At 34.3% G+C, this 22,433-nt stretch overlaps 2 protein-coding genes and 1 non-coding gene across 3 annotated transcripts; all 3 read left to right on the top strand.

The window, feature by feature from the left end:
- The first annotated feature begins 125 nt into the window (after positions 1-125).
- Positions 126-209, top strand: TRNAM-CAU. Its single transcript is given in 2 exon segments — positions 126-163; positions 174-209. It is a non-coding gene; the product is annotated as a tRNA-Met (tRNA).
- Positions 210-6,907: 6,698 nt separating this feature from the next.
- LOC120216943 (photosystem II 22 kDa protein, chloroplastic-like) lies at positions 6,908-8,114 on the top strand. The gene is made up of 4 exons (XM_039214217.1): positions 6,908-7,172; positions 7,264-7,374; positions 7,447-7,690; positions 7,793-8,114. Exons 1-4 carry the CDS (start codon positions 6,957-6,959, stop codon positions 8,035-8,037), a joined length of 816 nt encoding a protein of 271 aa, XP_039070148.1. The 5' UTR covers positions 6,908-6,956; the 3' UTR covers positions 8,038-8,114.
- A 12,385-nt stretch (positions 8,115-20,499) lies between these two features.
- LOC120216815 (50S ribosomal protein L3-1, chloroplastic-like) lies at positions 20,500-21,793 on the top strand. Its single transcript, XM_039214124.1, has 2 exons — positions 20,500-20,893; positions 21,372-21,793. The coding sequence occupies exons 1-2, from the start codon at positions 20,515-20,517 to the stop codon at positions 21,563-21,565; spliced, it is 573 nt and encodes a 190-aa protein (XP_039070055.1). The 5' UTR covers positions 20,500-20,514; the 3' UTR covers positions 21,566-21,793.
- Positions 21,794-22,433: the final 640 nt, after the last annotated feature.

The raw sequence follows: 22,433 nt of genomic DNA, 5'->3' as shown, positions 1-22,433 counted from the left end.
GTCCCAGTATCCTTGAATACCAGATGCAGGCGTCAAAAACAAATCCTTTTCGCTGTTGCTCTCCTTTCATCTTTGTTTCAGGTAGATTATATTTATATATAGATGCAACAAAGGTTGAGCAGCACGGGGTGGTGGCGCAGTTGGCTAGCGCGTAGGTCTCATAGCTCTGGGTTATCCTGAGGTCGAGAGTTCGAGCCTCTCTCGCCTCATTATTTTTTGGTTGCGCAGTTGGCTAGCGCGTAAGTAGCTTTCTGAGTGATCCTGAGGTCGAGAATTTGAGCCTCTCACCCTATCATTCTTTTTGTCCTCAACTTTATTCTTTCAAGAACAAAACCTGTTGGCTGTTGCTCTCCTTTCTTCTGTGTTTTTTTGGAAGCAGGTCGGAATTTAGAAATGAATGCAACAAATGAAGTAACAAAAAGGCATTCATTTTCATGGAAAGATGCAGAAAGCAGAACACAACCGTTCATGAATAGTATACATTGAGACAACCTAACAGTGAACTAATAATTACCGGTGATTAAACAGCATTTAATCACGTCTTTGAAACGACACAACAATTTTACAACTTCTCCTGTCTTAAATTTTCAGTTGTATCCCGTTCTTACTCCGAGTGAAAAATTTTGCAAACCCGTTTCTGTTCTTCTAGGAACTGACATGATTTGACGACACAATCGATGAAGACGAGGATGAAGATGGGGGTGTGTCCATTGTTCTTATCAGCACCAACTCTTGGAGACTCTAGATCTCTTTTGGGTGAAGATGTTTCATTGGAACGTAAATTCCAAGGCTCTCCACCAGCTTTAGGAATCAATGATCCTCCTGTAGGGAACGCGGGGATGCTCGTGGTGTCGATTAGGAAGTCTTCCAGTGTTGCTAGAGATTTCAGTTGCTGTCCTAAAGATGCTATAGTTTTTTGACACTCTGCAAGTTTCCCAGCAGCGGTAGCTAAGTCTTCCTGCCATTGTCTCATGACAATCAGATACAATAAAATTTGATTATAAAACTCCATTAAATCTATAATAAATGAGAAGGCTGAAGAGTTACCTGTTTTATCTTCACTTAACATTCGATTTAACGTTTTGCTGTAGCTCAGCTTCCTGTTGCTTCCTTGGCAGCTCTTCTTCCAGTTCTTGACACTTGACAGTAATTTGTGCAGACAGTCCTCTTTCCTTTTCAGCTTCTGTTTCTAATAAATCTATCTTTGCAGAAATTTTTCAAGCATCTGCTTCAATGCTAATGAGTTGAGACTCTTAGGTATGACTCATAAATATACCGGTAAAGAAAAGTCTCGTATAGGGGTTATGATTATGTGAGTTGGGGATGTGGGGGTTGCGGCCTCGCGGTATGATACGGGGTTATTTTTGTAAATTTGTATCAGGGTTTCTTTATTATAAAAGGAGATGTAGCCTAAACCTATGAGACATCGAATTGAATAAAAAAAAAATTAGCGCCGTCTAAGGCACCGAGAACGTAAGCACATTGCTGAACCTTGTTAAAATTTTTGTGTTCTTTCTGTTTTCTTTACCCGATTATTCAACAATTGGTATCAGATGTCAAGAGCCAAATTCGAAGTTGCGAAATTCGATAGTCAGGGTAACTTCGAATTATGCAAACAAGGGTGAAGTATCTGTTGGCGCAGCAAGGGATCCTGAAGGCTTTGCGACCTAAAAAGTCAGCGTCGATGGAGGAGGAAGATTGGAAAGAATTACAGCTGCGAGCGGCAGGAACCATACGATTATGTTTGGCGGACGAGGTCATATATCACGTCATGCATCTGTCGTCTCCATATGAAATTTGGAAGAAGTTGGAAAGTCAGTTTATGTCCAAATCCTTAACGACTAAACTGTATCTAAAGCATCGGCTGTATGGGCTGAAGATGCAGGATGATCATGATTTGGCGTAACACGTGAATGTCTTTAATTAAATCGTTTTTGATTTGGCTCGGCTTGATGTGAAAATTGAGGATGAAGACAAAGCGATGATTCGGTTGTGTTCGTTGCCTCCCTCTTATGAACGCATGGTGACTACTCTTACATATGGGAAAGAGACTATCAAAGTTGAGAAGATTACTACAGCCTTGTTGGCTCACAACCAGCGGAAGCATAATGTAGAGGAAAGCTCTCAAGCTGATAGCTTATATGTCAAGGGTAATTGAGACTGTGGACAGAAGCCAGAGAAGGCAGGGTCTGGGAAGTGGAATTTCAGATCCAAATCTAAGGATAAGAAGACTATTATTTGTTTCAAGTGCAAGGAGGCGGAACATATGAAGCGAGACTGTCCGAAGTTGAAAAAGCAGACTGATGAGAAGCGTGATGACTCATCCAAGTCTGTAAATGTGGTTGAGGATGACAATTCTTATTGCAGTGAGGGTGATATGCTCTCTATTTCAACGACTTAATTGATGGATACTTGGATTCTTGATTCTGGATGTTCTTATCACATCACGCCAAATAGGGAATGGTTTTCGACATACATGTCGGTTGATTCTGGTTTTGTTTATTTGGGTGATGATCGATGTTGCAATACTGTTGGTATTAGTGATGTCAGAATAAATATGTATGATGGTTCTATTCGGACGTTGTGTGGAGTTCGGCATATCCCAGATTTGAAGAAGAATTTGATTTCTTTGGGCACTTTGTACAAGAATGATTTTATTCCTAAGGCTGATGAGGATAGGGAAACCATTCAGATTGTTAAAGGAGCTTTGACTGTGATGAAAGGAAAGATGACTGCAGGGAATATTTACAGATTGTTAAGGAGTACCGTTGTAGGTGGAGTTCATTTTGTTGAGTCATGTGATGATTCTACCAAACTGTGGCATATGCGTCTTGCTCATCTTAGTGAACGTGGTATGGTTGAATTACATAAAAGAAATATGTTGCATGGTGTTAAAAGCTGTAAGCTCGATTTTTGCTATTGTGTTCTTGGTAAACAAACTAAAGTTTGTTTCAAGAATGGGAAGCACACAACTGAAGGGATTCTTGATTATGTACATTATGATGTATGGCGGCCTTCCACGACATTGTCTTTGGGTGGATCTAGGTATTATGTTACTTTTATTGACGATTTTTTACGGAAAGTTTGGGTGTATTTTTTGAAACATAAGTCTGACATTTTTTTAGAAGTTCAAGCTGTGGAAAGCTGAGGTAGAAAACCAAACATGACGAAAAATCAAGTGTTTGCAGTCTGACAATGGTACGGAGTACAGAGATTCAAAGTTTCTAAACTTCTGTAAGGAGCATGGGATTAAGAGACATTTTACAGTGTGCAAGACACCACAACAGAATGGTGTTGCGGAACAGATGAACATGTCGTTGAATGAAAGAGCCAGATGTTTGCGGTTGAATGTGGGGCCTCCCAAACACTTCTGGGCTGAGGTTGTTAACATGGCGTGTTATCTTATTAATAGATCGCCAAGGGCATCATTGGCTGGGAAAGTTGCAGAAGAGGTATGGACTGATCATGATGTTACTTTTGATCACTTACAGATTTTTGGTTGTCCTGCTTATGTGCATGTACCTGCTGATGAGAGATCCAAACTTGATGCAAAATCGAAGGAATGCATTTTTCTGGGTTAGAAGAAAGGTGTCAAAGGATTCAAGTTATGGGATCCAGTTGCGAAGAAAATTATGATCAGTAGAGATGTTGTTTTTTATGAACAACTCATGTTGCAGCAGAAGAAACAAACGACAATGGTGGATTTCGAGTAGTTTCCAGTTGAGAAAACCGAAACTTCTCAACCGACTTCTGGTGGTTCCGCTACGGTTGATTTGCAGGATTACAGTCTCGCCAGAGACAGGGTGAGACGGACGAATATAAAGCCTCCGAACAAATTGAGTTTTGAAGATTTGGTCTCTTTTGCACTTACTGTTAGCAGTGATGATCCGATTACTTTTCATGATGCTGTTACTAGTCAGGAAAACGATAAGTGAATGGCTGCCATGGTTGAGAAGATGGAGTCTTTGAATCACAATCGTACATGGGAGTTAGTTCTTCTTCTTGAGGGTAAGAAGCCTATTGGTTGCAAATGGGTGTATAAGAAGAAACCAACAGTAACAGAAAAAGAGGGGGAGAAGTTCAAGGCTCATTTGGTAGCAAAGGGTTTTTCACAGTAGGAAGGAGTTGATTATGATGAAATATTTTCTCTTATGGTTAGAAAAACTTCAATCCGAGCAGTACTTACATTGGTGGCTAGTTGGGATTTGCATTTAGAGCATATGGATGTTAAAACTACTTTTTTGCATGGTAATTTAGAGGAGCAGATCTACATGCAACAGCCTGAAGGTTTCACTCAACCTGGAAACAAGCATTTAGTTTGCAGATTGAAGAAATCTTTGTACGGGTTGAAACAGTCTCCGAGATAATGGTACAAACGGTTTGACTCCTATATGATCAAGATTGGCTACAAGCGATGTGAGTATGATTGTTGTGTCTATGTTAAGATCCTTGATGATGGTTCTTTTATTTTTCTGTTATTGTACGTGGATGATATGTTAATTGCTACGAAGAACGTGGATGATGTTATCGGTTTGAAAACTTTATTGAGTCAGGAATTTGATATGAAAGATTTAGGTGCTGTAAAGAAAATTATTGGAAGGAAAATTATAGGGACAGAGACTCAAGGAAACTGTGGCTATTTCAACGAGGTTATGTTGAGAAAATGCTAGAAAGGTTTGCGATGAACAGCGTAAAACTAGTGAGCACTCTATTGGTAAATCACTTTAAGCTCTCATCAGAACAGTGCCCTAAGACAGATAAGGAAACTAAAGATATGGCAAAGGTTCTATATTCTAATGCTGTTGGATGCTTGATGTATGCAATGGTATGTACTCATCCTGATTTAGCTCATGTTGTTAGTCAAGTTTGTAAGTAAATGTCTAAACCTAGTAAGCAACATTGGGAATCAATCAAGTGGATCTTTAGGTACTTAAAGGGTACCGTGGGACATGGAATTATTTTTGGTAATCAGCGGGATAATCCTTTGGTTGTAGGATATGTGGATTCAGACTATGCGGGTGACTTGGATAATATAAGATCTACGACAGGGTATGTCTTTACTCTTGGTGGAGGGCCTATTTGTTGGAAGTCTACTGTTCAATCTGTTGTGGCATTATCTACAACTGAAGCTGAATACATGGCAGCAGCTGAAGCTGCAAAAGAAGCTTTATGGCTTACTGGTTTAGTGAAGGAGTTGGGTGTTTAGCAAGGTGGAGTTCAGTTGCTTTGTGACAATCAAAGTACTATTCACTTGTCTAAGAATCAGGTATATCGTGCTAGAACCAAGCATATTGATGTAAGGTTTCACAAGATCATAGAGTTGGTTGCATCTGGAGAGATTTTGCTTCATAAGGTACATACTGATGAGAATACCGTTGATATGTTCACCAAGCCAGTTACGACAAACAAGTTCTTGCATTGCCTGGACTTGTTGAATGTTTCGAGTTGTTAAAAAAGTAAAGTAACCCAACCCACATTGAATGTTTTCTAAGGGGAATGATATTCGCCAATGTGGATATTTGTTAGGTATGGCTCATAAATATATCAATAAAGGAAAGTCTCGTAGAGAGGGTTACGATTATATGGGTTGGAGTGCGAGGGTTGCGGCCCCGCGGTATGGTACATGGTTATTTTTGTAAATTTGTACCAGGGTTTATTTATTATAAAAGGAAATGTAACCTAAACCTATGAGACATTGAATTGAATAAAAAAATTCTAGCACCGCCTAAGGCACCAGGACATAAGCACATTGCTAAACCTCGTTAAAATTCTTGTGTTCTTTCTGTTTTCTTTACCCGATTATTCAACAGAGACTCCAAGGTTTTATTTGCTTCATTTGCATTAATTGAAACTTCTGCAGACAAAGCCCTTTCCTTTTCTAATGAGTTAATCTTGCTGACATTGTCTCTACAGCTGCTTCCATGTTCTCAAGCTGAGATTGGAGATGTTGGTTTGCATCATTTGCATTGCAGAGCTCCCTTTGTAACTCCCCCAATTTCATTTCAGTGTCCCTCAATTATAGATTCGTTTTAGTACCTAAACTATCAATTTTTTCAAAATCATACCTAGATTTTAATTTTTATTTCAATTTAGTACTCATGTTAAAAATTTTAGTTTTTATTTTATTTTAGTACATTTTCAAAGCTTAACGTTAAAATTTGAAAATATTAAAAGTTTTTATATTAAAATATACCAAAATTAATAGTTTAGGTATTAAACGCGTTAAGCTTTTAATGACGGAATACTAAAATAAAATAAAACTAAACATTAAATATAATTTTAAGAAAATATCAAATATAAATATTAAAATAAACTAAAATTAATAATTTAAATGTTAAATACGTAATTTAACTTAAATAAAATGCTAGCGCTTATATTGTGCCAAAGAATCTTGAAAATTTTGTCGAAATCCAATGCCAACAGTATATTCTAGACACTCTTGTCGCATGCCAAAGAATCTTTTCAACGATGGGGAAACAGAAGACAACAACAGCAAAGATGGAACACTGAACAGAAGACCAACCGTACGTGTGGCTCACATCAACAACAACTCAGTCGATCACCTTAGTTTCCACTCAACTTTGAATGAGACCCCCAGACACGTGTCTTTCGTCTATATCATACTTTGCATCTTCACCACAGATTTTTCCTCTCTCTCTTTGTTTTCTGGCAGACAGAAACGCCCTAAGATTTCGATCCCTGTTAAAGATTGTTTTGATCACATAAAATAGATTTCATTAAGTTCTGATTGATAATTATTTGTGCATGAAATTATCCGCCATCGCAATTAACAGGTACAGCACGACGTGGGCAGTCTAATTGCCCGTCACTAGCTCTCGTACCACATCCACATCTGTGTCCTTAAAAAAACTTTAAATCCGTTGCACTAGAAGCTAAGGAAAAAGAAGATGAAGATAGCAACAGTGTTTTAGGAAAACACCCAAGTATCTGAATAGATGGCTCAAACCATGTTGCTAATGTCTAGCAATGGTGGTCATGCATTGAACTTGAAGAGAGATCACCCTTTGCTCCATTTCCAACCTCAAGGACTAAAGCCTAAACCCTTTTCTCATCTCTTTCTCACTCCACTGTCTACTGGTGTTAGTACTCCATCTAAAGCCTTCACCACTTTAGCTATCTTTAAAGCAAAGACCAAAGCTGCCCCCAAGAAGGTACCTTCTTCAAATTTATTTTTCTTTTCTGGTTGTCGTTAGTGTATTTTAATGGATTTAACTTTGATTCTCATTGTATTATATTCGTAAGGTTGAAATAAAGCCAAAGGTTGAAGATGGGATCTTTGGCACCTCAGGAGGGATTGGTTTTACCAAGCAAAATGAGCTCTTTGTGGGACGTGTTGCCATGATTGGTTTTGCTGTAAGAAATTTCTTCTATCTTAATTACAACATATATTACTCGGATTTTTCATTTTTTTCTTCTGAATCGCAGGCATCGTTGCTGGGTGAAGCAATAACGGGGAAAGGAATTCTAGCACAGTTGAACCTGGAGACCGGAATTCCTATTTATGAAGCAGAACCCCTTCTTCTCTTCTTCATTCTTTTCACCCTCCTTGGAGCCATTGGAGCATTGGGTGACCGAGGTCGTTTCGTCGATGACCCTCCTACAGGGATTGAAGGTGCAGTTATCCCTCCGGGTAAAGGCATTAGAGGAGCATTGGGTCTCAAAGAAGGAGGTAATGTATACTATATTCTGCCATTTTATAGTCTACCAGATTAGAAACAGAGTTCAATATGAAAAGCTTTTAAACGAATAAAACAAATTGGCGTGGTTTCAGGTCCATTGTTTGGATTCACAAAGGCAAATGAGCTATTTGTTGGAAGATTGGCTCAGCTGGGGATTGCTTTCTCATTGATAGGAGAAATTATTACAGGGAAAGGAGCACTGGCACAACTTAACATTGAGACTGGAATCCCCATTAACGATATTGAACCCCTTGTGCTGTTCAACGTCGCCTTCTTCTTCTTTGCTGCTATAAACCCTGGGACTGGTAAATTTGTCACTGATGAAGAGGAAGACTAGATGCATGTTCTTGTTTTATAAGCAACTTGTAAAACTTGGATACTTCTTGTCTCATCAATGGAATTTTGTTCACTCAATTAGACTGCACTTGCATTACTTTAAAAGACAAATATCCCATGACTTCCACTTCAAGAATGCTTAAAGAATTCGAGTCTTTGTTCTAATTGTCCACATTTCACATAATCTCAAAGAAATGAATTCAAATCCAGATCACAAATTATTTGGAAGGCAAGTAATGAAACAATCTTAATAACGCATACCAATTTTAAATGAGTTTATATTAAAAATTCAAATATCATGTTTGTTTATTAATGGTACATTGATAATTCACAAATGTCGATTCATTTAAATAGATCAATCTTAAATTATTATCATCCCTATCTACCGAAGCTTGAGAAATTATTTTATGAACCATTCTCACCAGTTAGGATATAGATCCAACTAATTAAATTAAAACATGTAACCAATTTTTTAATCGTTATTAAATTTAGACTTAATTTTTAATTATTTATTTTTTCTATATTAGAATTATATTTCCATCTCTTCTTCAACCTCTAAACTCCCTCTCTCTCGTCTCTTCATTAACCATAATCACCATAGCCACTGTCAGCATAATCTCTTCTTTAAATCTTTTATCATATTATGTGTTTTCTTCTTAAATAAATCTTTCAGTAAGCTAAAATATCTCTTCTCCGAAACAATCCTTGTTCTTTTCTTTTATGTCTTTGCTTTCTTTCTTTCCAAGGATTCCGGTAATCGTGGTAGTTTCCAATCTTCAAGTGGTGAAACTGAAGAGTATGATTCACATGTTGTCAATCTCAACTTTTTTGAACCATAACCCATTGAGCCATACCAGTTATAGTCTTTTGGGTAACCAACTGTCGTGGTCGTTGCTATCGATGCTACAATAACCCTATAACTACTCTTCATAGACTTAATGTTGCTGGTTCTATAGCAGCCCCAGAACTGCTCTTCATAGACTTAATATGTATTGAAAGTAACATGATTTAAGTTGCAAGCATGGAACGGATGGAAGGAAAGTGACAGTGGTTATGGTCATTGTGGTTAGTGAAAGGAAGGGAAGAAAGAGTTAAGATGTTAAAGAAGAGATGGAGATTTAATGTTGATATGGGATAGTCAGATTTCCCTTTTCTATCAAGGTTATTATATAAGAGTCATAGATAACTTTTGTATTCATAGGATAGTCAAGTTTACCTTTTAAAATACACATTAAATAAAACTGATTAATATAAAAGCCATAGATATGCATGTATGATATATACCAACTAAAACAATTGTGTTAGTTAAACTTATAGTTTATTAATAAGATATCAAAACTATTTTTTTCTATTAAGAAATTGACAGTCGTTTGAGCTAGACCTTAACATGTTGATTGATATATGATAGTTATTTGAGATTATAGAATCATATTTTATCATATCACAATCAATAAGATAACATCAAGCTTAGACTGATGCTAAATTTTTAACGAAAAATGATGATGTTGAATTAAGATTTTGATATAACAATAATTTGTAAAATTGATTTTGGACTTAATTGAATTTATCAAAAAATTTATCAAAAATAATTCAAAGTCCAAATTAACTTGAAAATTATGTTTTAAATGTCTTCCAACTTAGTCGAACCTTTTCAAAAACATACTCGATCATTTTCGCGCTTTAAAGTCGAGTTTCCAATATTTTTTTGTTCAAATGATTGATCCCTTAGCAAAAGGATTGATCCCTTTGACCAAAGGTTCGATCTATTTACAAAAAGGATCGATTCCTCGATGAAAATGATATATCATTTCCCTTAAAAGATCGATTCATTTCTTGCAACGGTTGAATTATTTGAAAAATGATTGATCCCTTGTGGATTAAATGTAATGTTATTTTTTGTTGTAGGTAACGACTATAATGATCCCCAATGACTCCAAATAGCTAGAACTAATGGAGAAAGTATAAAGTGAAGGTTTACGCTTCCCAAGGTTAACAAGAAACATATTGAACCAACCTACCAACTTCAAAGTAATCCTTTATGCGTAATTTGTCAAAATCTTTGTTGAAAATAAACTTGTGAGCTTCATTATAGATTTTGCTCAAGTGTGATTTGGTTGAGAGCTTAATTAATGCAAACACATTTGCCTTGTAAGGTTTTCTCTTTGTTTTCTTTTTTGTAATTCCTCTTGTGGAAAGAGTGTAAATAATGTTTTAGGGTATAAACCTTGTGGGTTGTTGTAAGGTTACACCTTGTCCTCAAAGGTAAGTAAATCTAGTGGATTTGAGAAATATTTAGGGTGGATGCTAAGGTAGCGAATGTAGACTCTGATTGAGAAAGTCGAACCACTCTAAATTGTTGTGCAAAATTTTATTTTTCGATTACTTCCACCAAAAATCTTAAAAGGTCAATTCACCCCCTCCTTGTGTTATTCGATTAATGTATAAAGCTAATAATTGGTACCATAGTGGGTCATAATCGACGTTTTAATAACCTTGTGAAGATCCTAGAAGAGCTCTATCAACTTATTTTATCAACTTATGAAGATGTCTTCAACTTTCGACTCTTATAATGTTGAAGACTCTCAATCCATTACAAGACCACCATACTTCAATAGTGCAAATTATTCTTATTGGAATAATAGGATGATGTTGTTCGTTCAAGCTACCTATTACTCGATTTGGGATGTTATCATTGATAGTTCACCTAGTCCTCCAAGAAATAAGTCAGAATGGACCAACGATGATAGAAAGTTAGCTCAACTAAATGCCAAAGCCATACACATTCTATTTTGTGCACTTAGCCCCGATGAGTATAGTAAAATGTTGTTATGCTCTAATGCTAAAGATATTTGGGACAAGCTTGAAGTCATTCATGAAGGAACAACTCAAGTCAAGAAGTCCAAGATTGGCATTATCACTTTTAATTACGAGAACTTCAAGATGAAGCTCGTTGAAGACATAAATACGATGTTCAATCGGTTCACTTCAATAATCAATGAATTGATAAAATTTGGAAAGGTCTATCCTATTTAAGAAGTAGTGTGAAAGATGTTTGCCTCATTGCCCACGTCTTGGGAAGGAAAAATAACCACCATCGAAGAAGCCAAGGATTTTGAGTTGTACACCCTCGATGAGCTCATTAGATCATTACTCACTCATGAGATGAGGCTTCAAAAGAAAGAAGAAAAGGAAGAAGGAAAAAGGACAAAAAGAAAAAGGATGTTGGCATAGCTTTCAAGTCAACCAATGAAGATTAAGTAAATTATAGTAAAGAGATGGATGAAAAAGATGAAGAGATGGTCAAGCTTTTTAAGAAATTTAAGCGATTCATGTCATCTAAAGAAAAAGAAAAGAAGCATGAATCAAGAAAGGAGAAAAATCCCATTATATACTATAATTATAAAAAAAATTAGGGCATGTCAAGTATGATTGTCCTCTATTGAGGAAGAAGGGATCAAGCAAGATAAATAAGAAGATTTTTATGGCTACATGGAGTGATGAAGAGTTCACTGATGATGAGGATGATGAAGTAGTCAACATTTGCCTCATGGCCATTCAAGAAGATTCAAATTATCTTCTAACTCAAATGAATTAAATTCATATTCTTTTGATGGTTACACGATGCTTATGATGAATTGATTTTGGAATTTGAGACCATGAATTCCAAATATAAGAAAATAATTTCTAATTTTAAAATTGAAAATGATTATATTTTAAAGTCAAAATTGGATTTTAAAAATCAAAATGAAATCTTAAAATAGGAATTAGATTTTCAAAAATAAAACTTGTGTAATTTGAAAAAGAAAAGCTTGATTTGAAAAACAAGCTTGAAATTTTAAGAAAAGAAAAATAAATTATTTCTAACAATTCATCAAAATCAATAACGGAAAAATGTTCACAATGACATTATCATGGTCATAATTATAATACTTGTCCTATAAAGAAAAGAAAATTTTATAAAATTAGACAATTATGGGTTCCTAAAGCAACTAGGGGCATTGAAACTAACACTCAAGGACCCAAAGCAATTTGGGTACCAAAAATCAAGTAAATGTCTCTTGTAGGTATGTTGGAGCAAATAGTGAGCAATGACAATAATTTTGGAAGCTCTAAACACACAAAGAAATGACACATGAAGAAAGGGAAACCTAACAAACCAACATTGATTCAAGGAGTAAAATGTTTAAATTTCATGCAATTTCATATTAATTATGTGATTTTATATGTTTATATGCATGATTGTGTGTCCCCACATAGTGCTTAATTGCAATCAGTTAAAGGGAGTTATTATTGCATAAGTTACAATTTTATGGCCTTCTATGCTTATGATGATGATTTTGGCCTTAAATTTGCAATATCTGACTGTTGTTGAGAAATCATGTTCTTTACGCTTTATATTGATCGTATATGTTATTTTTTTAGAAAATGTTGTTTAAATTAGCAAAATTAAAAATATGCATGTATAAGATCTTTAGAGCCATTGTATTTTTGTGTGACTTGATTTGGACCTTATTTGTGTAAATTATGGACTAAATTGATCAATAATACAAGTTTGCATAATTTGATGTTTCAAGATGACATTCATGCATATTTAGTATCTTCTAAGTCATTAAAACTAATTTTATATCAATAATATGACTTGGATTGCATCAAATTCAAGTCTAGTTTTATCTATTTTGGTCCTTGGAATAAAAATGCATTTTTCCATAAAAATTATCGATCCCTTTAGGCCAAAATCGTATGGGGAACTGTTTTAAAGGCTATTTCATGCGTATTTCTTCCTTGTAAGCCTATTGTGAACCAAAAACCCCAAATATTTAAACTTCATCAAATCCTTCTATCCAAATCTATTTTTCAAGGGGTCGTTGTGCGAAATTCATCCTTCAAACATTCTTTCAACAAATATTTCATTGTTTTGAAGGAATCAACATCTTTTGGTAAGATTTTTTAAAAATCTTAACTTTTTCAATTTTTTAAATTCGACAAAATTGGGTTGATTTAAATGGTTAGTGAACAAATTTTTAATTGTTATATCATTGTTTTGGAGTTGGAGTATTACCCATTGATCAATTTTTCACAAATTCCAAATTTTTATCTAACAACAACAAAATGTTCGATAAAAATCCCCAACCAAAAACCATCCTTAAACCATTTAGCCATACACTATTTTTTGGCCAAATTTCAGTTTTAATTCTTACTAAAATCACTGTTAACATCTTTCAAACATCTCTTTTGGCCTAAACTTAAATTTTATAATTTTTTTAAATGTCTGAGAGAAAGACCATGGATTCAAAGGGACAATCCACGAGTCAAATTGATTCTTGGATTGACCAAAGATTTTGAAACACTAAAGCTCGTGAGCTTTTTGATTCGTTCTTTGCATATCAACCTATTAAGGAAACCTGAAAATTTGATTTTGAATTTTTAAACAAATTGGGGTTTCCTTACGAGTAAAATTTAAGGGATATTAAACTTTTCACTTTTCTCAACTTTCACGGTCCCACTTATCACACTTTAGTTCGAGCTTTTTACTTGAATGCTCATGTGTCATATGCTACTTGTCAGACCATTGTTTCATATCTTATGGGTCATCTTGTCACTATTATTGTCGACTTCATCTCCCAATCTTTTGACCTTCCTCTCGCATGCGATGACAATGAAAAGGGTATTTTCCTCCCAATATGCACATTCTAAATAATAGAACCACCTTTTTCTCCCTTAATGATCGTTTATTTTATCTCATTGTCTCTCAACATAGTCGCAAGTATGATCTTCAACGATGTCGTTAGTGTCATTAAATAAAAGGCTCGACCGAGCCTTGTCTATGGAATGTATCTCAGTCACTTGTTTGAGCTTCTTGACGTCGACACTTCTTACAAGCCCAACACTTACCCTTTTAATGAGAGGATCATTGGTCGCGACACCATGGCGAAGATCGGCTATACGAAGGAGCCCGAGGGATTCATGTATTGGGTCTGTAATCACCACAGAGAATATATAGATGATAACCACGACGGAGATGAGCTCATGGAAGAGGCTTATAACGACGACGTTAGCGAGGAGCCCGAGAGAGCGACTCATGTAGACCTGACACCTCTTACGGATTTCTTTTGAGGTTTTAAAGAGATAATGCTTCAGTCTTTTGATTCTCTCTGAGCCCATGTCAACTCTCGTTTAGATGCGATTGTCATCAAGATACTATTGAGACTCGTATGATCGATGAGGATCGAGCGATCCAGTGTTAGCTTGACGGATTTTCATTTCCTTCTTCATCACCATCTTAGTTTATGCATGTATATCACATCATTTTCATTTCATTTGACTTTGTTACATTTATGTTATTTGGATCTTTGATGTTTATTTGGTATTTGAATTTTTTTATTTGGTTATTTGAATTTTTATGACTTCAGTACTTTATGTTTTGTATGGATTTATTATTATATTAAAGTACTTTGATGCTTCATATATAATTCTCCATATATGTTTAATTTTTTCTAGCTTTATTTTTATTACTTTATGTCGTTTGTTATATAATACTAACATTGTTGAATTATTTTTTTTATATAACAAAAATAATGGGGAGAAGTGAGTGTAAAATGAAATGAAAAATATTTTTCAAATTAAAATTAGAGCTTAATTTTTTTAAATTTATAAATCCTTTTATTATTTTTCTAAGGGGGAGCATTTTTTAAAAATAATTTTTCAAAGAGTTTTGTTATATACAAAAGGGTGAGATTGTTGAATTAAGATTTTGATATAACAATAATTTGTAAAATTGATTTTGGACTTAATTGGATTTATAAAAAATTATCAAAAATAATTCAAAGTCTAAATTAGCTTGAAAATTATATTGTAAAATGTTTTCCAACTTAGTCGAACCTTTTTAAAAACATACTCAATCATTTTCGTGCTTTAAAGTCGAGTTTCCAAGCTTTTTAAGCTCAAATGATCGGTCCCTTAGAAAAAGAATTGATCCATTTGACCAAATGGTAGATCCCCTTGAAAAATGATCAATCCCTTGGATTCCAGTAGGTTTGGAATCGATCCCTCGAGATCAATTTATTTCTTGCATCGGTCTAATTATTTGAAAAAAATATCTATCACTTTCACCAAATGATTAATCCTTTGAGCATTAAATGTTTTTTTGATGTTGTATGTAATGACTATAATGATCCCCAACGACTCTAAACAGCTAAAATTAATGGAGAAGATATAAATTAAAGGTTAAAACTTCTCATGGTCAACAAGAAACATATTGAACCAACCTACTAACTTCAAAGTATTCCTTTGTACTTTATTTGTCAAATTCTTTGTTGAAAACACACTTGTGAGATTCATTGTTTATTTTTCTTAAGTGTGATTTGGGTGAGAGTTTAATTAGTGAAAACATATTTGCCTTGTGAGATTTTCTATTTGTTTATTTTTATTTGCAATTCCTCTTGTAGAAAGAGTGTAAACAATGTTTTGGGGTATAAACCTTATGGGTTGTTGTAATGTTACACCTTGTCCTGAAAGGTAAGCAAATCTAGTGGATTTGAGAAATCCTTAGTGTGTATGCTAAGGTAGTGGATGTAGACTTTTGATTGAAAAAGTCGAACCACTCTAAATCGTTGTGTAAAATTTTATTTTTCGATGGCTTCCACCAAAATTCTTAAAAGGCCACTTCCCCCTCTTGGCGTTATTCGGTTGATCAATAATGCTAATAGATGAGTTTGGAATATATGAATAGTTGAGTGATTATTTTGTAACTTTTAATAGTCGAGGGACTCAACAAAGCGACACCCTATTGTCGTAACCGTCTTTCGGTTGGGCCCCGGAATTGGGCTTCGACTTGAATAATTGGGTTAGAGTCGCCACCGATCATTTATTTAAAAATAAATGGGTTGACCGGATACCTTATAATTTACCTGATCTGCATCTTTCCAAAGATATATCGGGTTCGGGAGTCGGTTACAGTCAAGGAAGGATTAGCACCCTTGAACTGCCCTTTCGGTACTACGTAATTTCCAGTTGTCTTTGATTAAGAAAATTATAAGTTTAAATTAAACGATAAAATAATGATCTCGACTACTTAAAATTGATTAATTTGAAAGCGAACCTTTTAAGAGTCAACATGTGTATTGGAAAAGGTGATGAAGATAAATTAAAATTGAAAAATAAAGAAAACGAAATGAAGAACAAAATAACAATAAATGATACACTAAAAGTAACATAATCGACATGGAGATATAGAACATGAAGGAAATAAGAACGAAGACAAGTATGACAACATATGATAAGGTAAAAAAAATGAAAGAATGAAGAAATAGGAAAGCATAATAAAAGTGAAATAAAATAATATATACAAATGTGAAATAATAAGGGTTAAATAAAATGTACATATGTATATATAAGAAAAATGTAAAATAATAGCGTACAAAGTAAAATAAATAAAATTAATAAAAACATATAATAATATTAATACCATATATATAATAGCTAAATATGAGAGGGAGGAAAAATATATATAATAATAATAATAGAAAAACTAAATAATGAAAATAAATATAATAATAAAAAAGTAAAGAAATAATAAGATAAATACAAAATGTATATATAGATATATATATATATATATATTAGAATACTAAAAACGATAATAATGAAGACGAAAAAAATAAGAAAAATAATAAATAATAAGAAAAATGAAATTAAATATGTATATATAATGATACGGGCTAAATTGAAATGAAAACAGAATTGATGACCAAATGTCGAAACAAAAAAAATGATGTAAATTGATCGGGAGTCAAAATCGGCCTTTAAGAAACGCAGAGGGACCAAAAACGTAGTTTACCCCATTTCCTTCAGAAACACGCGGGTCACACGTGTTATTGGGTCGGGTCGATGGTTCCACGGGCCTGATATATATGTTAAAATTTTTTAAGAAAACTTTCATTTACTCTTCAGAAAGCCAAAGCCCTCCCCTCCCATTTCATTTCTCTCTCACCTGTTCTCCATATATGAAGAACACGGCGGGTTTCCAGAATCCGGTAACCATACACCGCCTCGCCGCCGTCGTTGAACGGCGGCGGCCACCGTTCATCGGCGGCAAAACCCAAAAAAAATTGGTTTTTCTGAAAGCCCTATGTCTCAATGTTTTAAAAATCGAAATACTTTTTAAAACCGAGCCTCGAGGAGCCATAGATCTATAGAAGAAGATCTTGGTTCCTAATGTTCATCGGCTCTCTTCACGCTCAAAATCCAAAGAGAAACAACATGCAAGCGAAACAAAGAAACGAACGAGGTAACATTTTTACCTTTTTATTTAGCTTCGAAAACCAGTACAAAAGTTTAGATCTTTCGAGTATTTCACTGTGCCTTGCGTGTATTTGTATATCCCACTGTGTAAAAAAAAACCCCCTCAATGCATGGATTACATGTCTTATTTATAGCCTAGGATCTAAGTGTTTGATTCCTAGTCTAACTTGGTTGCTTGGTTGTTTGTTGGTTGTGGATGGCTTCTGATTGATGGCCGAGAGTCTTGCGCCGGAGAATTCGGATTTGTTGGAGATAAGAAACGTGCAGCCATGGGGAGTTGAAGGGGAGAACGGCGCTAGGGTTTCTGGAAACCCTAGCCTACTGGTCAAGTGCCTTGGGATGTTGAGGCGTTGGGTGCAATGTTGGATCTGGGCCACCTGTACTTGGGCCATTTATTATTATTTTATTTGTAAAGGGCATGTACACAAACATAAAAAAAAATATGTAAGTATGTATATTATGTAATGTGGTTAGAAATTATTATACGAAATAACGTTATTTAAAACTGATGAAATTTAGTGTCTTCACCTATAATCAAGGGACTATCTTATAACTTTTAATTGTCAGGAACTAAAAAAAGTAATAATCTATAATCAGGGGACCATTTTATGTACTTTACTTTTAATTTTAATTATATTAAATTTCAAATTCAACTTAGCAGAACTATTTTTTTCATTTCATATTAAAAAGGCTTAACTATAAAAATAAGTACCCAAATTATAACGTTTTTCACGATTAGGTGCCCAAACTTTTTATGAATAATCCAGGTGTCTAACGTTACAAACGTTACCACTTTAGGTGCTCAAGTTATAATTCCTGTTAATTTTCTCCGTTACGTGACACGTGTCATATTTTGATAATTTAAAATTTTAAAAAAATATATTATATTTATAAAAAAAAACCATAATTCCTCTTAAATTACAAAAAACCCAAAAATCCCTAAAAATTCTAAAGCCCTAATCATTAAAAAAATCCTAACTCGTCACCCTTTCTGACTACGACTACCGCTATCGACGTAGTCCATACCATCTTCCTAGTCATACGCCGCCATGGTTGCCGTCGATTGATCGTTGAGATTGCGAGGGGTCACAATTTTCGGCCTAGGGTTTGTCTGGTACAAAACGTTGATTGGTCATCGTTTGGTCGCGGTTTCATATGGTTATTAATCGTGGGGGAATTACGGTCGGGTAGAGTTTCATTGACGATAAAGGGCGGTAATCGACGTGGTTTTAGGGGTTGAAATAACGGTTTTCACAGTTTTTGGTTATTTCAAAATTTTGTGTTTTTTAAATATATAATTTTAATTTTTTCAATTTTAAATATTTTTTAAAAATTTTCTAGAATGTGACACTTGTCACTCAACAGAGAAATTTAACAATGTTTATGGACTGGGCACCAAAAGTGGTAACGTTTGTAACGTTAGACACCTGGATTATTCAAAAAAAAAGTTTGAACGTCTATTCATAAAAAACACTATAGTTTTAACAATTATTTTATAATTAAGTCTATTAAAAAATAAAACAATATATGTATAAAGAGATTATTTTTATTGGCAAGGGGCCATATTGTTCAGCCAAGTTGATTTTGTTGTTTTTATGTCATTAACGTAATGTGTTAATTTTATTATTTTTATCTTCTTAATGTAATGTTATTTTTATCTATTAAAAAATTTATTACAATGTCCCTTCACACCATTTAATTATTCGAACTAAATAAAACCTCAGAGTATTTAATACTTTGAACTAAATAAAATATTAGTATGACAGTTGGAACTCGTCACCTTGACGTGACGAGTTCATTATTTTTTTTTAGAGAAAAAATTATAATGAAAAAAATGATAAATATATTTATTTTAATGACGCTCGTCACCACGACGTGACGAGTTTTGAGAAAAAAATAATTAAATATTCATACATCGATTTAAAAATTATTTCCAACGAAATTTATTACCTCGAAGTGTCGAGTTCCAGTGTAAGCAAATGTGATCCTACAATAAACTACAATGTGTCCTATTGAACTAAATAATTATTTTGTTTACCGTATTGGGCCAAAAATACCTACATAGTTGTATACTTGGCTGCCAAGAGCCATGAGCCCATAATATAATTGCACCAAATACGAATATTAGGCTGTTTATTTTTTGCCATAAATGAATTAAAAAAACTATTCAAACAAAAGATGTAACATTTGGAAAAATAAAACAATTCACCGAAACAAAAAAAAAATGATGAAAGGCATAAAAGAGTTCAAACTAAAGAAAGTGGTTAAAAGCACAGCCTCTATTTCCTCACCAAATAAATCAAGATAATTTGTTTGCTGGCTCTATAGATACAATGAATCCAATTAATCAAAGGAGTTGAGGAATTAAACTTCAAATATATGCAGACTGCAATGATCAAAAGCATAATTAGACCGAATATTTAAGCAGGATGAATAAATTTTCTTGCTTAATTAACCTGGTCCTGTCGGTCCAATTATCAAGTTTGGGCCTGCAAGATCCAGTAATTTATTCGTTACAATACAAACTTGGAAAAAACATATAAATTAATACCTGGACCTTTTATTTTAAATTAATTGTTAAATTTTAAAAAGATAAATTAACATACAATATTAATTTTATTAATAAACTATATTTTTTAACCATTCATATTTAGAGGAGGGATTTTTTTACTCATAATGGGTATTAAATCCACAACTTAGACCCCGTTTGGTTCAGAATATAATTCATTCCTGGGATGAATGTTTTTTTCCCGGAGAAATATCCTCACGTTTGGATCAGTTATACTACCAAGTGGCAGGAAAATATTAAGACCAACACTGATTTTTTACTCTACTTTCCCTAGAATATCTATCCCCATCTCCCTTAGTTATTTCATTATTCCCATCCCCTTGTCTAAAATATCTCTGTCTAAAATCTTCTTCTTCTTTGACTTGGTTATGGCTCAAAATTGGAATTCCCAAAATTAAAATCCCTTTGCAAAGCCACTCTTCCTTCCTCATGCTCCACCGCTCTAGCCTCCAGTTGTGCACTCTCGGTTCGCAGTCCTTTGTTCATATTTGCTGCCAAAAGTCTCCTCCATTATCCCTCAAATCTTCTTTTCTCTCAAAACCCACAAAAACCCAATTTTCGGTTGCCTTCAAAACTACCCAGAAGAGGTCTTCTTCGCATATAGTCTCAATGAGTACGAAAGCATGCATTGGAGTGATGGGCACAAAGCTTGGAATGATGAGTTACTTTGAAACCGATGGAACAGTTGTTCCGGTGACTGTCGTAGGTTTCAGAGAAGGAAATATAGTGACCCAAGTTAAGACATCGGTTACCGATGATTATGATGTTGTTCAAGTTGAGTACAGGAGAGTTAGAGATAAGAAGCTGACGAAGACTGAGTTGGGCCATTTGGGGAAAGCTGGTGTTATTCCCATGAGGAAATTGCAGGAATTTAGGTTGCAAAGTGTGGAGGAGTTTGAGACTGGTCAGAAGTTAGCTGTTGAGGAGATTTTCAAGAAAGGTGATCTTGTTGATGTCTCTGGGACCACTATTGGGAAAGGATTTCAAGGTTAGATTTTATTTATGTATTGCATTTTGAAGGTGATCAATTGATGGTAGATTGCTTGATTTTAGCATTATTGAAGGTGTTGATGAATGAACATATAATGCTTATATGTAAGTTGAAGTGAATTAATTGTGTGGTTCACTGCTTCATCATGAATATATGCTGGTGTCACAGACTTCAATTTCATGTTGGTCAAATTGCAAAGTTCAAAAATGGGTGTATTCTTTTTCTTTTTTATTGATGTTACATGCATACATACACATATTATTCGAACTCTGTGTTTTTGGTTGGTATCTTCTCTTCTAAGTATGTTCTTTGCTCATTTCATATTATTTTATCATCTTGATATGGAATTCTAGGGTTTTTCTTTGAAAGCTTTAGCTTCCTTTGCCATAATGTGGGTCTTATTGGTTTGGCAATTCAAATTCCCTATTGGTGGAATGTAATAACAGGCATGATTTTTGCCCCAATTTTTACACAGGTGGAATAAAGCGTCATAATTTTAAAAGAGGTCAAATTTCTCATGGTTCTAAGAGTCACAGAGTATTGGGGTCTATTGGTGCTGGAACAACACCTGGTCGTGTGTACAAGGGGAAGAAAATGCCTGGCAGAATGGGAGGAAGCAAAAGAAAGATCAGAAAGCTCAAGATTGTGAAAATCGACAATGAGCTTTGAGTCGTGATGATCAAAGGTGTTGTCCCTGGTAAGCCTGGAAATCTGCTACGTATAACCCCGGCTAAGATTGTTGGGAAGAACATACCAAAGAACTAGTTTCATGTATTGTACTTCATTTCAATTTGGTTAGTCTTGCTACTTTAAAAATGGCAAGTCCTGCATAACTCTTTTTGTTTTAACTTCCTGTACTCGAAATTTAGTATTTCAATCGTGGAAACTTTTGATGCATTATTTGGTGTAAGAGTTTGTGTAAAAATTTACCTTCTTTTATTTGAATTGATCATTCAATTTAACTTGTCAATATGCTCAGTATCTGTTCCCTCGGCTGGACTACAGAATACATATCCTTTGCACCATCTGAATTACCTTAACTCCAATGTTATTGCACTTATTCATTTTCTGTAATGTATTAATGGTTTATACTTTTTTCCATACATATTTAGATATGGTAAGGAGTATGATTCTCCAAATATATGGAAAAACTCCAAAACCAAATTTCACATATACATGCTGAACACATATACAACCCAACATTCATCTTGAGTCGAAGTCACGTGGACTCCTATTGGGAAAAGTTTTAAACCAATAGGAAATAACCGATAATAGGTCTACATGTGGAAAAGAAAGACTAACCAATAAGTAATAAAACATTAGGTGGAGAAGAAAAATCAGATATTGATTATTAGTATTCAACCTCCAAGGTCTAACATAATTGTCTTGCTATGTTTATGAAGGCCTATATTCTGAAGGAGATGGTGATGCTCAGGATGGTTGAAGCAATTTATTTTGATGAATCAATTAACATAGAAGAGACTGGAATTTAATATATGGATGAATTCTCATCTTTCTTTACAATTTTAATCATCAA

The sequence above is a fragment of the Hibiscus syriacus genome, unplaced genomic scaffold (assembly GCF_006381635.1).
Source record: "Hibiscus syriacus cultivar Baekdansim isolate YM2019G1 unplaced genomic scaffold, ASM638163v2 tig00110174_pilon, whole genome shotgun sequence".
Lineage (NCBI taxonomy): Eukaryota > Viridiplantae > Streptophyta > Magnoliopsida > Malvales > Malvaceae > Hibiscus > Hibiscus syriacus.
This window is presented reverse-complemented; position numbering and strand designations above follow the sequence as displayed.

What these genes read in the sequence shown, in the direction of transcription:
- LOC120216943 (XM_039214217.1), top strand. Translation starts at nt 6,957, where the DNA reads ATGGCTCAAACCATGTTGCTAATGTCTAGCAATGGTGGTCATGCATTG. An exon ending in CCAAAGCTGCCCCCAAGAAG is followed by an intron (nt 7,173 to 7,263) that starts GTACCTTCTTCA and finishes TATATTCGTAAG; the next exon opens with GTTGAAATAAAGCCAAAGGT. An exon ending in TTGCCATGATTGGTTTTGCT is followed by an intron (nt 7,375 to 7,446) that starts GTAAGAAATTTC and finishes TCTGAATCGCAG; the next exon opens with GCATCGTTGCTGGGTGAAGC.
- LOC120216815 (XM_039214124.1), top strand. Translation starts at nt 20,515, where the DNA reads ATGAGTACGAAAGCATGCATTGGAGTGATGGGCACAAAGCTTGGAATG. An exon ending in TATTGGGAAAGGATTTCAAG is followed by an intron (nt 20,894 to 21,371) that starts GTTAGATTTTAT and finishes ATTTTTACACAG; the next exon opens with GTGGAATAAAGCGTCATAAT.